Below are 14,719 nucleotides of genomic sequence, written 5' to 3'. Positions count from 1 at the left end.
ATTGCTATTTTTTTTTTTTTTTTTTAACCAAAAATATGTACAAGAATACATGTTACATATCGCAAAAAATGGCCTGGTCATTGAGCAGCCAAATCTTCCGGGGCTGAAGCGGTTAAAGCATTTACCCCAACATTTCATATTCCTGATAAGTGTCTGCTGTACCATGTACTTGTATGAGAAATTATCCTGTTTTCTTTGTATTACTTCCTTTGTGTGAAATCCCTGGTGTTCCTATCAGTCCCTCTGCTTTCCTATTAAAAACAGACCACACTAAGTAGAAGAATACACCGTTGTCAGTTCTTTAGCTGTGCTGGCAACTCAGTGTGCTCTCCTCCAATGATCAGACTTGTCCTGGTACAGACCACACCGCACAGCCATTCACTGGGAAGCTCAGTTTCTGGCTGCTTCTCCTCCCCCAGCTCTTACGGAGCTGAGAACAGAGGGAACAAAGGGAATGTGATAATTTATAAAAACAAGCAAAAAAAGTATTTATAACATTTTTTTTAAATCTATACACAAATGTTGCCTCTCATTTCTATTTCAAACCGAATGGGTTGTTTTACAAGGTGATCTTTTACAGGTCTTTTTAAGGTAAACCTCCAGGACAACATAGTTACATACTTACATAGCAAATAGTGAATAAATATTAGTGAGACCATACATAACAAATTATGATACAAACTGTTATATAACAATGACACATAATAGTTTGTATCATAATTTGTTATGTATGGTCTCACTAATATTTATTCACTATTTGCTAGTTAATGGTTATTACATACTTACATAGTCTGGTTGAAAAAAAAAAAGACACAAGCCCATCCAGGTCAACATCCAAATACATGGTTGAAATACATATTTGTTTGCTAAGAAAAAAAGAGCAAAGAAAGGACAGATTGAAGACCTGTCCCTAATGGTTAATTGGGACTTTACAAGATGCGTTAGTCTGTCAAGAGGTAAGCATATCAACACACATAATTTAGAAAGACATTAATTTTATTACAAAGAGACTACAACTGTGAAACGCGTCGGCTGTATAATATACCCTATCATCAATTGTTCTGATTTTATTAATGTGGGCCATTTGATGTAACATAAATGTTGTTTTTCATCTATGAAGTCGCTTTGTAATAAAATGAATGTCTTTCTAAACTATGTGTGTTGATATGCTTACCTCTTGACAGACTAACGCATCTTGTGAAGTCCCAATTAACCATTAGGGACAGTTCTTCGATCTGTCCTTTCTTTGTTCTTTTTTCTTAACCAAGTAGGGATGTGGATGCAATTCTCTGCCATTAGACACTGTCCATAACTGCTTTTATTCAATAACATATTTGTTTGCTGTTTTACTTGCCAAAAAATTATAATTTTTACCACCCATGCTCCCTGGTTTAGCATTGGCACTTTTCATGGCAGACTACTGCTCATTTTCCAGTAGATGGACTGGGTGATATCAAATCACCAATGAGAAGGCTGGAGCCAACACAGGAAGCTGAATAACTAAACCAGGAGAATGAATTGCTTAATTCGAAACTTTGTGTGTCCTGTTTCTGGCTGTGCAATGTAGAAAATGTGTGTAAATCACATGATTTGTTGCATAGAATTACAAACTCTTGGACACCTAAAACACTAATAAAGAATGTATTTCATCAGTGTATTTAGCCGTTTATATACAGTTTTGCTTTTTAAAAAGCAGTCGCATAATGAGCGATTGCCAGCATGGTATCACTGTCCTAGAAAAAACCTAATCAATGTTAGTAAAGATCCATTCTGTGTATTTGGAGACATCAGTGTAGACTCCGGGCTTATTCTCCTCTGCACAGCCAGATCCCCAGCTGACAACACCAAATAGCTGCACCTTGCTGTCCACTTCACACACAAGTGGTCCTCCAGAGTCTCCCTGCAGAGAAACAATACAGAAAAAAGAAATTGTGGAACTCAATTACTTTTTATACTCCAGCATATTATACTCCACACAGTGTGTAGAACAGTGTTTCTAAACCTTTGTTCAGTCAAGCCGCCCTTTAAAATTAGGGACAGTCTCACAGCACCCCATTCTAAGATGTCAAAAAAACTATTCTAAGACCCCTTTCACACTGTGGCACCACAGGCGTCAGTGGTAAAGCGGCGCTAGTAGTTTTATCTGCGCTATTCCGCCGCTAGCGGGGCGGTTTTAACCCCCGCTAGTGGCCGAAAAGGGGTTAAATCCGCCCGCAAAACATTGCCGCAGTGACACCGCTTCCCCATTGATTTCAAAGGGAAGGAGCGGTGAGTTCACTTCTTCACCGCTCCAAAGAAGCAGCTGGCAGGACTTTTTCTGACGCCCTGCCAGCGCAACGCTCCAGTGCGAAAGTCCTCAGGCTTTCACACTGGAGTGAATGGAGCAGCTGTTTTAGGGCGGTTTGCAGGTGCTATTTTTAAAGCTATAGTGCCTGCAAAACGCCCCCGTTGTGTAAATGGTTTTACATATAGAGCAACATCCACACAAGTAGGACACCCAACGTTAGAGGTGATTTATTCTTCCACATCCAATACACTTTTGCCCACTGGTACTGACTAGTATCCCAATGTTTCTCTTCGCCCTCATTTTCTCCCCACCAGTCAGCTAATGTGACCCCAGTTCTCAGGGAGAGGGACAGAGGGAACAAGGATGTTGTGGAGGCAACAGAAATCCTCCTTATAAACTGATGACATCATTGGTTGTTGGGATGCCAGTGTCTAGAAGGTCGTAATGGTGCACCATGAAAACCTGTGGCTTTGTGTAACTAAAAGGCAGGCTTCATCCACCCGCTGGCTTGTATACAATTTTTTTATACATTTTTAGGAATTTTGCCAAGGCATTCCTGAAGAAGCCTCAAGACACAATGGTAAAAAGGCTGGTGTAAAACCCTGCACATATCAAAGTGTGTATTACTCCATTTCATATATCCAAACTGTGTCTGTATTAAAAATTGGCCTGTTCTCTTTGTATTGCTTCCTTTTGTGTGAAATATCTACGGATCCTGCCAGTCCCCCTCCTTTCCTATTTCAAAATGATCACTTCAGATCATGAAAGTACATCAATTCCAATGTGGTCCGTTTTCTTCTTTACTTCCTTCCTGGGAGCTCAATCTGCCTGTGGTCAGACTTCTGCTGACAAACTCCCAGCTCTTCACAGGAAAGATCAGTGTACTGCTGTTTCTCTGCCTCCTGATGACATGCTTCTCTGGCCATTGTTTAACTGCTTGCTGACCAGCCGCGGTTAAACTACGGCAGGTCGGCACGTTCCCGCGAGCCGTTGTAGCTGTACGTCGGCTCCTTTAAGCGGGATAACAGGCACGCGAGCTCTGCCGCACTGCGGGGTGCCAATGCTCATGGCCGACAGTCACGATGACTGCCGGCCACGACCGATTGTGGGCACGAGAGGCAGAACAGGGAGGTATGTGTGTAAGCACACAAATCCCTGTTCTGTGAGGAGGGACAGATCGTGAGTTCCTAATAGCTAGAAACCACAATCTGTCATCCCCTCTAGTCAGTCCCCTTCCCCTACAGTTAGAACACAGTTAACCCCTTTATCGGCCCCTAGTGTTAACCCCTTCCCTGCAAGTGACATTTATACAATAATCAGTACATTTTTAAAGCACTGATCGCTGTATAATTGTCAATTGTCTTAAAAATGTGTCAGAAGTGTCCAATGTGTCTGCCATAATGTCATGGTCAAACCAGTCAATATACGCTTATTGCAATTTTTAGTACCAAAAATTTGTAGAAGAATACATCAGCCTAAACTGAAAAAAAAAATTATATTAAAAAAAAAAAAAAAATTGGGGATATTTATTATAGCAAAAAGTACAAAATATTGTGGTTTTTTTTTCAAAATTTACGCTCTTTTTTTGTTTATAGCGCGAAAAAATAAAACCGCAGACATGATCAAATACCACCAAAAGAAAGCTCTATTTGTGGGGAAAAAAAAGACGTCAACTTTGTTTGGGTGCAACGTTTCACGGCCACGAAATTGTCAGTTAAAGCAACACAGTGCCGTATTGCAAAAAATTCTCTGGTCATTGAGCAGTTAAATCTTCCGGGGCTGAAGTGGTTAAAGGCTAAGTTCACTTTTTTTTTTTTTTACTAAATTCCAGGTCCCCTATGCACCAATATGATTCATGTACTTTTTTATTATTATTATTCATGTACTTTTTTTGCAAAAATGTCAAAGCTTTCCAAAAAATCTGCAGACACGCACATTACTGTTCTCCATCCATGATTCCAAATGTATCTATTGCTTCTGTCTTACGTCCTTACAGACTGTAGGTCATGACACAGGAAGGAGTTGACCACCGGACCTAGTGCACACCCTGCATTATCCACCCACCCACTCCCAGCTGCACGTTTTTTAAATGAGATGCAATCAATCAGTGATCAGTCTTCCCACTAAATACACAATCAGATTACATAGTGTATGGCCATCTTTATGCAAGTACATAGGAGGGAGTGGACAGAAACTTTGAGCTGTCAAGCCCTGTCCACATCTCTGCATAGCGGGAACTTGCATTCCCACATGCGTTTTTTTTTTCCAGCGTTTTGAGGCATTTTCACTCATCACACATAGGGCAGTTCATCCACCTGAATGGGCCACCCTACACACAGCAGTCGCCCCAAAGAAGCTTCAGAACTTTTTTTAGAGCGGAGTTTGGTGCGTTTTTTACTGCCGCGCATTTCTGAAATGCAATTAAACACACAGATGTGAATGGAGCCTCATTGTTCTTGTTTTATCGCACCAATTTCACTACCAGGCCCCATCACAATCTCCTTTTAGATCTGCCATCAATTATGTAGTGCAAGGGCCTGCCTAATCGGATATAGAGTGATTGGCTAGATAGGTGTTTCCTCCTATTATTTAAATTTGGTAAATCTAAAAGAGATTGTTTAGTGTATGGCCACCTTTATACACCTAAAATGACCTAGTTTTCAGTGCCTTTAATTGGTTATGGCACACTAAACACAGAAGCAAACACACATTTTTCCATGTGAAAAAACGAGTGGTAAATGCTGCAAAATGCACAGTAAAAAACACGCAGCCCACAAAACACCAACAAGTCCCATAAGCCACATATAGCACAGCCAATTTAAATCAACGGGCTGCCCTATGCGTGTCACAGGAAAAACAAGACACAAAACGCTCACTCCCGCTATGCTAGATGTGAATGAGGCCCGAAAGTGATATTGGTGCGATAACACAAGAACAATGAGGCTCCATTCACATCTGTGCATTTCCTTGCATTTCAGAAATGCGCTGCAGCAAAAATCGCAGTAAAAAACGCACCTAGCTCCGCTCTTAAAAAACACTCTGAAGCTTCTTTGGGGTGATTTCTGTGTGTAGAGCAACCCATTCAGGTGGATGGGCTCCCTTATGTGTGATGAGTTAAAATGTTCCAAAACGCCTCCCCACTGCGTTAAAAAACAAACAAAAGTAAACCAAAAAAATGTGAGTTCCCACTATGCAGAGATGTAAACAGGGCTTGACAGCTGAGTGTTTCTGTCCACTCACTCCTATGTACTTGTATATAGTGCAACAAATAAAGACCGCAGAGGTGATCAAATACCACCAAAAGAAAGCTCTATTTGTGGGGAAAAAAGACCCCGCTCCACCCCCTGCATAAATATGGGTTCTGGGAATTTCTGGAATGTTCTGTGGGGTCAGGTGACCTTAAATGACCTATCCTAGAGGACCCTGAAGAACTTCCAGAACATTCCCAATTGGCTGAACTTTTTTGACCTATCACAAAACCCTCAATTGAAATCAAATAATGGGGGGTTTGAAACTCCTCCTGCCACCATCGCATGAGGGAAAAGGGGTCTTTAAAACAGGCTAGACCCACTTTCTTCACATTCTTTTGCTTCCACTGTGTGATGAGACACCTAGCTAACAGATGAGAAGCCTCAATTTCATTATACACTGCGTGCACTGCTAGTAATACGGAGTCATGTCAGAGCTTACTGAGCTTCAAAGAGGACAAATTGTTGGTACTCGCTTAGCTGGTGCCTCTGTGACTGAAGTTGCCAATTCATTTGTGGTGTCTTGAGATACAGTATCAAAAGTTATGACAGCATATACAGTTTCCAGGAAAACTTCTTCTAATAAGCAAAAGCGCATTTGACATGATCAACTGACCGAAAGAGACAAAGCGGCATTGCGCAGGATTTTTACCTGGAACAATTTTTGGCAATTCCCAGGTGAATTCAGGCCATCTTGTATGCCAAAGATGGTCCAACACCATATTGGTTAACTATTTCATTCTTTTACCTGGTGTTTCCATATTTTTGTCAAGTATATATATATATATATATATAATGTATATACAGTAGACATGTGCGGTTCGTTTCGTACGAATTTCTCAAAATTCGTACATTCGGGAGGATCCGAAATACGAATTGCCGTGCGTTCGAATTCTGTACAGAATACGAACTTTTTTTTACGGATTTCGGATCAGTTGTCGACGTCGTCGAATCGACGACGACTCAGTCATTATGCTTATTATGACTTGCAAAAGACTTCTGTAATAGAATTCAATGTAAGTTGCCTGAAGACATCAGTGAAGGACTTTCCTCCTTGTCTCTGGGCAGGCTGCCAAGAAAATTGCTGTATGTCCCGCTGCTGATGTCAGTGCTCTCTATCACGGTGCTGCTGTCAGATCACTCTATCACGGTGCAGGTGTCATTGCTGTATGTCACGCTGCTGATGTCAGTGCTTTCTATCACGGTGCTGGTGTCAGATCACTCTATCACAGTGCAGGTGTCATTGGTGTATGTCACGCTGCTAATGTCAGTGCTCTCTAGAGGTCGACCGAAAAAAAAGGGCTAACTTGTGTTTGAAAGACCTCTGCGCAAATACCGCGTCACATAAAATATTGCAACAACCGCTATTTTATTCCCTAGGGTCTTTGCTAAAAAAATATATATAATTTTTGGGGCTTCTGAGTGATTATCTAGCAGAAAATACTGGATTTTTACTTGTAAGCAACAAGTGTCAGAAAAGATTTAGTCTTTAAATGGTTAAACTGAGAACTTCTACACAGGAGTTCAGCCCATTGAAGAAGAAACATTGTATCACTTTGATCTTTTCTTGGCAGCCTGCCCAGAGAGAGGAGGAAAGTCCTTCACTGATGTCTTCAGGCAACTTACATTGACTTCTATTACAGAAGTCTTTTGCAAGTCATAATAAATGAACGTAACGACAATTCGTATTTCGTACGAAACAGAACGGAATTTCGGACACGAAATACGAAGTACGAATTAATTTTATTATGAATCGAAACGGAACAGAACGAAACGAATTTATTGACGGCGCCCATGTCTAATATACATATATATATATATATATATATATATATATATATATGTGTGTGTGTGTGTGTTTTTTTTCCCCTCAGAGAATAGGTGCAGGAACTGCCTCTTTTGGGAGTTACCCATTGTCTTTGCCCCTACCTACCTCTGAGCACCAGTCCTTGGTCCCACCCCCTACCCAGCTCCCAGCACTGGGAGAATACAGAACCAGGTAATATTTGAGGTATTAAGTAATTTGTATGGAATTTGCTATTGAAAATAAGAAACAAAGGAAAAGGTCTGGTGTCCCCAGTGACACACGTCCATCCCTGTAATATATAACAAACAACAAAGGATTCGCCCTGGGACTTTAAATGAAGTGGGTACTGTTTCCGCCAGTAAACATAACAGTAGTAAATATAATATATGGTTTATTCAAGTACAATTGTTTACATGGATAAACAACATCAACGGTTGCCAATATAAAATATATAAACAAGGAGTATTGGTACATAAATGTAAAAAGTAGTACATGGTACACGGGCATCATACTACCCGACTAGTTTCGTGAGATCCAGCTCGCTCTTCAGGGGTGGATGTGTGTAACAATGTACCTAGGATGAACAAAAATATATATGTTTGGCAATATAGCACAGTATTAGTTATAACAGCGCAGGGTAGGAGGGGTTGTAGGCCCCCCCATACTTACCACTGAGCTTGGCCATGGCTCCAGGTGTGCAGCCTCGAGACGGCAGCAGCGTATGCCTCCCCTGGGAGCTGAGGGGGCAGGATCAAATGGGACCCCAACCAGGGCCAAACGGAGAGCAGGCATGGCAAAGGTGTAGTGATGTATCCCTAGGGTCCTCATTGGTCAATAAAACGTATAGGCTGTGAACATAAGTATGTTTGTCAGGCATCTGAAGTAGTAGAGTAAAATCAATAGATATTGGTATAAAGATATGTATGCATGTATGCATGAATGAAAGGCCTGAGCCAAAAGTTGTAGGGCCATGAAGATGGTTAGAAACCTAGGACAACAGAGGGGTACTACCAGGTGACAAAGAGAGGGGGGAAAGAGGTGAACTACAATTGTGTGGGTAGTGATGTATCCCTAGGAACCCCAGTCCATAAAGCGTATAAGCTATAAACAAATATATTTATCAGGCATCTAAAGTAGTAAAGTAAGATCAATGAGTAATCTCCTGCTGTCCCCATCTGCTTTCTGGCGGATGGGGACACCTACACATCGGCACCATGTTTAGGCTTCAGAAGCATGGCGTCTGCGATTTTGCAGACGTCGGCATAGCTGGACGCACTATATCATCAGATGGCATGGGGGTACGCTTGCATTTGCTTGCCTTCCTATGACAGTGGGTGCCTCCTGCACTCACATGTCAGTCATCCACACATGGTGTTGGGGGCGGAGTCTGTTGGGGCCTTCCGGGGTTAAATTGGAGGTCAGGCATGGCTTGGATTTCATTTCACTCTTCACTGAGGACACACACAGCTGTGGAGATTGCTTGCTGTGTCTCATTACTTTTATACTTAGGATATTCACCTGACTCAGGTACCTACCATATTCACCTTTTTGATACTTACCTTATTTAGGCACACTTGCATATCTCACACATTGTTTATCTTACGAGCACTTATTCTTATTTATTTATTTATATTTTTCTTGGATACTGATGATTTTTCCACACGAGTCCATCTTTCTTTTTTTCTTTTCTTACCTTGTCACCTGCCAGTACCCCCTTGCTACCCTATGGTTTCCACCATCTCCATGTCCCTACCATCCTTGATTCAGGCTTTACTTGGCTATACATATCTTTATGCCTATACTCATTGATCTTACTTTACTACTTTAGATGCCTGATAAATATATTTGTTTATAGCTTATACGCTTTATGGACTGGGGTTCCTAGGGATACATCACTACCCACACAATTGTAGTTCACCTCTTTCCCCCCTCTCTTTGTCACCTGGTAGTACCCCTCTGTTGTCCTAGGTTTCTAACCATCTTCATGGCCCTACAACTTTTGGCTCAGGCCTTTCATTCATGCATACATATCTTTATACCAATATCTATTGATTTTACTCTACTACTTCAGATGCCTGACAAACATACTTATGTTCACAGCCCATACGTTTTATCGACCAATGAGGACCCTAGGGATACATCACTACACCTTTGCCATGCCTGCTCTCCGTTTGGCCCTGGTTGGGGTCCCATTTGATCCTGCCCCCTCAGCTCCCAGGGGAGGCATACGCTGCTGCCGTCTCAAGGCTGCACACCTGGAGCCATGGCCAAGCTCAGTGGTAAGTATGGGGGGGCCTACAACCCCTCCTACCCTGCACTGTTATAACTAATACTGTGCTATATTGCCAAACATATATATTTTTGTTCATCCTAGGTACATTGTTACACACATCCACCCCTGAAGAGCGAGCTGGATCTCACGAAACTAGTCGGGTAGTATGATGCCCGTGTACCATGTACTACTTCTACATTTATGTACCAATACTCCTTGTTTATATATTTTATATTGGCAACCGTTAATGTTATTTATCCATGTAAACAATTGTACTTGAATAAACCATATATTATATTTACTACTGTTATGTTTACTGGCGGAAACAGTACCCACTTAATTTAAAGTCCCAGGGCGAATCCTTTGTTGTTTGAAAATAAGAAAAGCAGTCAAATAGATCCCCCACAGCCAACAACAACAATAGACCCCCCCCCCACAACAATGGACCACCTACAACAAAATACCACCCAGCAACAATAGACCTTCTAGAAGCCAGCTATATTAGACTGCTCCCACAACAGTAGACCCCCTCCCATCGACAACTGACCCCCTCAGCAACATAAGACCCACCCCAGCAACAATATATCCCCCACCAGCAACAATAGTCCTCCCCAGAAGCAATCAACCCTTCTGCAGAAATAGATCCCCTCCAGCAACAATAGATCCATCAGCAGCCAGCATCAATAGACACTGTAGCACAACCCAGCACTCCTTGCCATTGCATACATTCAGAGGTGGAGGTGCCAGAACTGCGTTCCCCCGTGTTCCCGCTGAAGAAAAGCCCTGTGTGTGTTTTATATATATATATATATATATATATATATATATATAGTATATGTAACTGAAATCTACCTATATTCCTCTCCCCTCCCCCCTTCTCCCCTTGATGCAACATCTACGAGCTCTCACTTACTGGCACTGACATTTTCATGCATTCTTCTTCCCAGTTCAGCAACTTTAACACCAAGCCATGCCAAGAACATTGTTTGCAAGCAGGCAGGTAAGAAGATTTTTTGCAAAAGGACTTAATGTTGTAAATGAACTAAGAGTGGTGCAAGCATAATGCTGAACTTTGGAAATGAAGCCCCTCTGGTAATTAGAAGCAATCCACTCCCTGTTCTATGCTGTTTCTATGACAGATACAGCACAGAACAGTATAGCTGGAGTTGGGGCTCCTCTGCCTGTTCTACCCCACCCCCTCACTCAGCTGAGGAGGACTGCTGATTCTTAGGCCTCAAACACACAGTTTCATTGTCGGACGACCGACCGTTTGATTTTTGTCAAAAGCGCATGTGCAGGATTTTGTCTAGCATACTAACTATCCGCAAATTGCCGTTTGACAAACACGAACGTAGTGACGTACTATGAGAGTATAAAGAGGAAGTTAATTTCTCAAGCACCACTCTTTGGGCCCCTTATGCTAATTTAGTGTTAGTAGGAGTTAGTAGAATTTTGGTGAGCGTTGATTCGCGATTTTCAGATGGTACAAAACAAATGCCTTTTAAAATACGTTTGGCATAACTACATCAGTATCACTAGCAAAGCAGCTTCATTATTATCTCATTAAAGATGAGAATGAGCACTGCATTTCGACATTTCATCAATTGCCGCATCACGAATGTTAAAGCGGAGTTCCACCCAAAAGTGTAACTTCCGCTCGATGTACTCTTTTCCCCCTCAGGTGCCACATTTGGCACCTTTCGTGGGGAGGGGGGCAGAATACCTGTCTTTCACGGGTATCCTGATCCCACTTCCAGGAGCCTCAGCCATGGGTATTGATGTCAATGTCTGGGCTCCCTCCTCCTCCCTCCTCCTTCCCTGGCTGTCGGGCCAGTAGGAGAGAGGAACGGAGCCTTGCGCATGCGCAGTAGGATTCCCCTACTCGCAATGGAGGAGGCATGCGGTGCCGACATCGCTGGACTCCAGGACAGGTAAGTATCCGATTATTAAAAGTCAGTATGCGCAGCTGCTGGTTTTAAATTTTTGCAGCAGTGGGCGGACCCCCGCTTTGATTCTAGATTACGAACGGTAGTTTACAAGACCAAACTCTTTCCAGTCGTTCCTTGATTCCGAGCATGCGTGTTTGTACTTTCGACTTTTGTGTGACGATTTCTGTACTGATCATCCAAAAATTAGATATTGAGTTCATGTCCGACAAAAATTTTATAGCCTGCACATCCAGCTTTTGTCTGATGTAAAAGTCAAATCGTCTGTCGAATGCACCGTACTAATGATCCAAAAATCTGCAGACAGTTCGTCTTACTTTTCCCTTCTGATTTTCGTATTGTGTGTACAAGGCCATACGAGCAGAGAGAGTAATGCAAGCTGATGCTTACAGGTCACATCCTGTATGCCAGGTCTGACCTAGTGGGGATCTTTGGCAGTTTCCTATATTGACAACTGCTGCATTCCCTTTGTTAATTAGGAGCAGGCCCTGTGGCCGTTTCTATTTCACTCTGAAACATAAACTGTTGCGGGTGATGCAGATAGACCTAAAACTGGACTATCTGCTTAGTTAAAATGGTGCTCACCATATTATGAGGGCACGCTAGCTATGTCTCCCCTGCAAAAAAGAGAAAAGCCTGCCTGCTTGCATTTTGGAGGGGGATTCCACTTTATGGGCCTGTTCACACTAATGCAGTGACTGGCGTTGAAGATTATAAATGTACAGTGCCTTGCAAATATATTCATCCCCCATTGGCTTTTTACCTATTTTGTTACATTACAGCCTTTAGTTCATTGTTTTTTTAAATCTGAATTATATGTGATGATCAGAACAGCATAGTCTAAGTTGGTGAAGTAAAATTAGAAAAATATATACATAAAACTATTTTTCAGAAATAAAAAAAAATAAATGGCATGTACGTATGTATTCACCCCCTTTGTTATGAAGCCCATAAAAAAGCTCTGGTGCAACCAATTACCTTCAGAAGTCACATAATTAGTGAAATGATGTCCACTTGTTTGCAATCTAAGTGTTACATGATCTGTCATTACATATACACACCTTTTTGAAAGGCCCCAGAGGCTGCAACACCTAAGCAAGAGGCACCACTAACCAAACACTGCCATTAAGACCAAGGAACTCTCCAAACACGTAAGGGACAATGTTGTTAAGAAATACAAGTCAGGGTTAGGTTGTAAAAAAATATCCAAATCTTTGATGACCCCTAAGAGCACCATCAAATCTATCATAACCAAATGCAAAGAACATGGCACAACCACAAACTTGCCAAGAGACGGTCGCACGCCAAAACTCATGGACCAGGCAAGGAGGGCATTAATCAGAGAGGCAGCACAGAGACCTAAGTAACCCTGGAGGAGCTGCAGAGTTCCACATCAGAGACTGGAGTATCTGTACATGTCAAGAAAGGTTCCCTCCGCTGGTGATATCGATCATTTGGCGTGCAGTACTGAGATCCACCAGCAGGTGTCTCCTGGCAGTTTGGAGCTGTCAGAAGAGCTTTTCCCTGCTGGAATTGTCATCTTTGGGCCACAGTACTGGCATCTACCAGCGGAGGGATCCTGGCAGTGTGGAACAGGTATTACCTTCTGCAATCAGGTATCACATGACTTTGATAGCAGTGATAGTATAAATACCTGGCAAGTGCACACACACCTTTCCCTGGTATTGTCCTTGTGCCCTGACCTGCAACCTGACCCTGAACCCTGATTCCTGTATCCTGGACCTGTTTGTATCTGCTCCTGTATCCCTGGATCCTTGCCCTGCAGCCTGATCCCTCCATTTTGTTCCCTGTCTGTTTACCCCTGGCCCCCGATCTACTGATCTCCTGTTTATGACCCTGGCCTGGCTTGACTACGATTGTGGTACTCCCTTTTGCTACATATGCTGGTTAGTTTATTATCACTGTTGGTTGTTTGGTTTGTTCACTGAGTTTGTATTGGTGGTGTGTTCACATTTATAAGCATTTACTTTAATAAACTTACTTTCACCTATTTATGTCTGGTTCCCTCTGTCGCAGTCACACAGTTCTGGTCACATCTAGTTTATGACAGTACATAGGATGACAATAAGCCCTACGCCCCATAGAGTTGGGCTTTATGGCAGAGTGGCCAAAAGAAAGCCATAACTTTCAGCAAAAAAACAAAATGGCACATGTATGGGGGAAGGTGCTCTGGTCTGATGAGACTAAAATTGAACTTTTTGGCCATCAAAGAAAACGCTATGTCTGGCACAAACCCAACACATCACATCACCCAAAGAACACCATCCCCACAGTGAAACATGGTGATGGCAGCATCATGCTGTGTGGATGTTTTTCAGCAGTCGGAACAAGGAAACTGGTCAGGGTTGAGGGAAAGATGGATGGTGCTAAATACAGGGATATTCTTGAGCAAAACCTGTACCACTCTGTGTGTGATTTGAGGGTAGGACGGAGGTTCACCTTCCAGCAGGACAACGCTTGAGTGGTTTCAGGGGAAATATGTAAATGTGTTGGAATGGCCTAGTCAAAGCCCAGACCTCAATCTAATAAAATCTGTGGTCAGACTTAAAGATTGCTGTTCACAAGGGTATACCATACAACTGGAAAGAGCTGGAGCGGTTTTGCAAGTAGGAATGGGCAAAATCCCAGTGGTAAGATGTGGCAAGCACATAGAGACTTATCCAAAGTGACTTGGAGCTGTGATAGCCACAAAAGGGGGCCCTACAGAGTACTGACATTAGGGGGGTGAATAGTTATGCACATAGGTGTGCGCAGCCTATTGCATTAGGGTGTGCACCACAAAGCTCAGTCACACACGCCTTTCTCTGCAGCCTCAGAGGGACAGTTAATGAATGAGAAGCAAAGGAAATACAGTTTTTCTATGCTTACGTTATGAATGGACACAGTGAGTGTATATACTGTGTTCATTTAGAAAAGGAAGGGGTCATTAAATTACATATTTACTAGCCCCTTCCCCTGCTGTCCCCTGCTGTCCCCTGCTGTCCATCCTGAAACATCCTCCAGGGGGGAGGGGAGGAGGAAAGCCAGCAGCAACTGCAGGGCAGGGGGGCCAACAGGAAAGGGGGGAAGCCTGGGCAGTAGGGGGAATCGGCACCTCACATAGTGATTAGGTTGTGCCCAGGTATACCTGGCACACCT

At 42.6% G+C, this 14,719-nt stretch overlaps 1 protein-coding gene across 1 annotated transcript in view; it reads right to left on the bottom strand.

The window, feature by feature from the left end:
* Positions 1–1,627: 1,627 nt before the first annotated feature.
* Positions 1,628–14,719, bottom strand: part of F12 (coagulation factor XII) — a 146,119-nt gene continuing 133,027 nt past the window's right edge. The window contains exon 14 of the mRNA XM_077472552.1: positions 1,628–1,900. Coding sequence (XP_077328678.1) covers positions 1,745–1,900 — 156 coding nt within the window. The 3' untranslated portion in view covers positions 1,628–1,744. The remainder of the gene's footprint in view (positions 1,901–14,719) is intronic.

Source organism: Lithobates pipiens, unplaced genomic scaffold (assembly GCF_037356315.1).
Source record: "Lithobates pipiens isolate NorthernLeopardFrog02 unplaced genomic scaffold, aLitPip1_a1.2 Scaffold_8, whole genome shotgun sequence".
NCBI lineage: Eukaryota > Metazoa > Chordata > Amphibia > Anura > Ranidae > Lithobates > Lithobates pipiens.
Note: the sequence above shows the minus strand (reverse complement) of the source record. Positions and strands in the feature narration are given on the sequence as shown.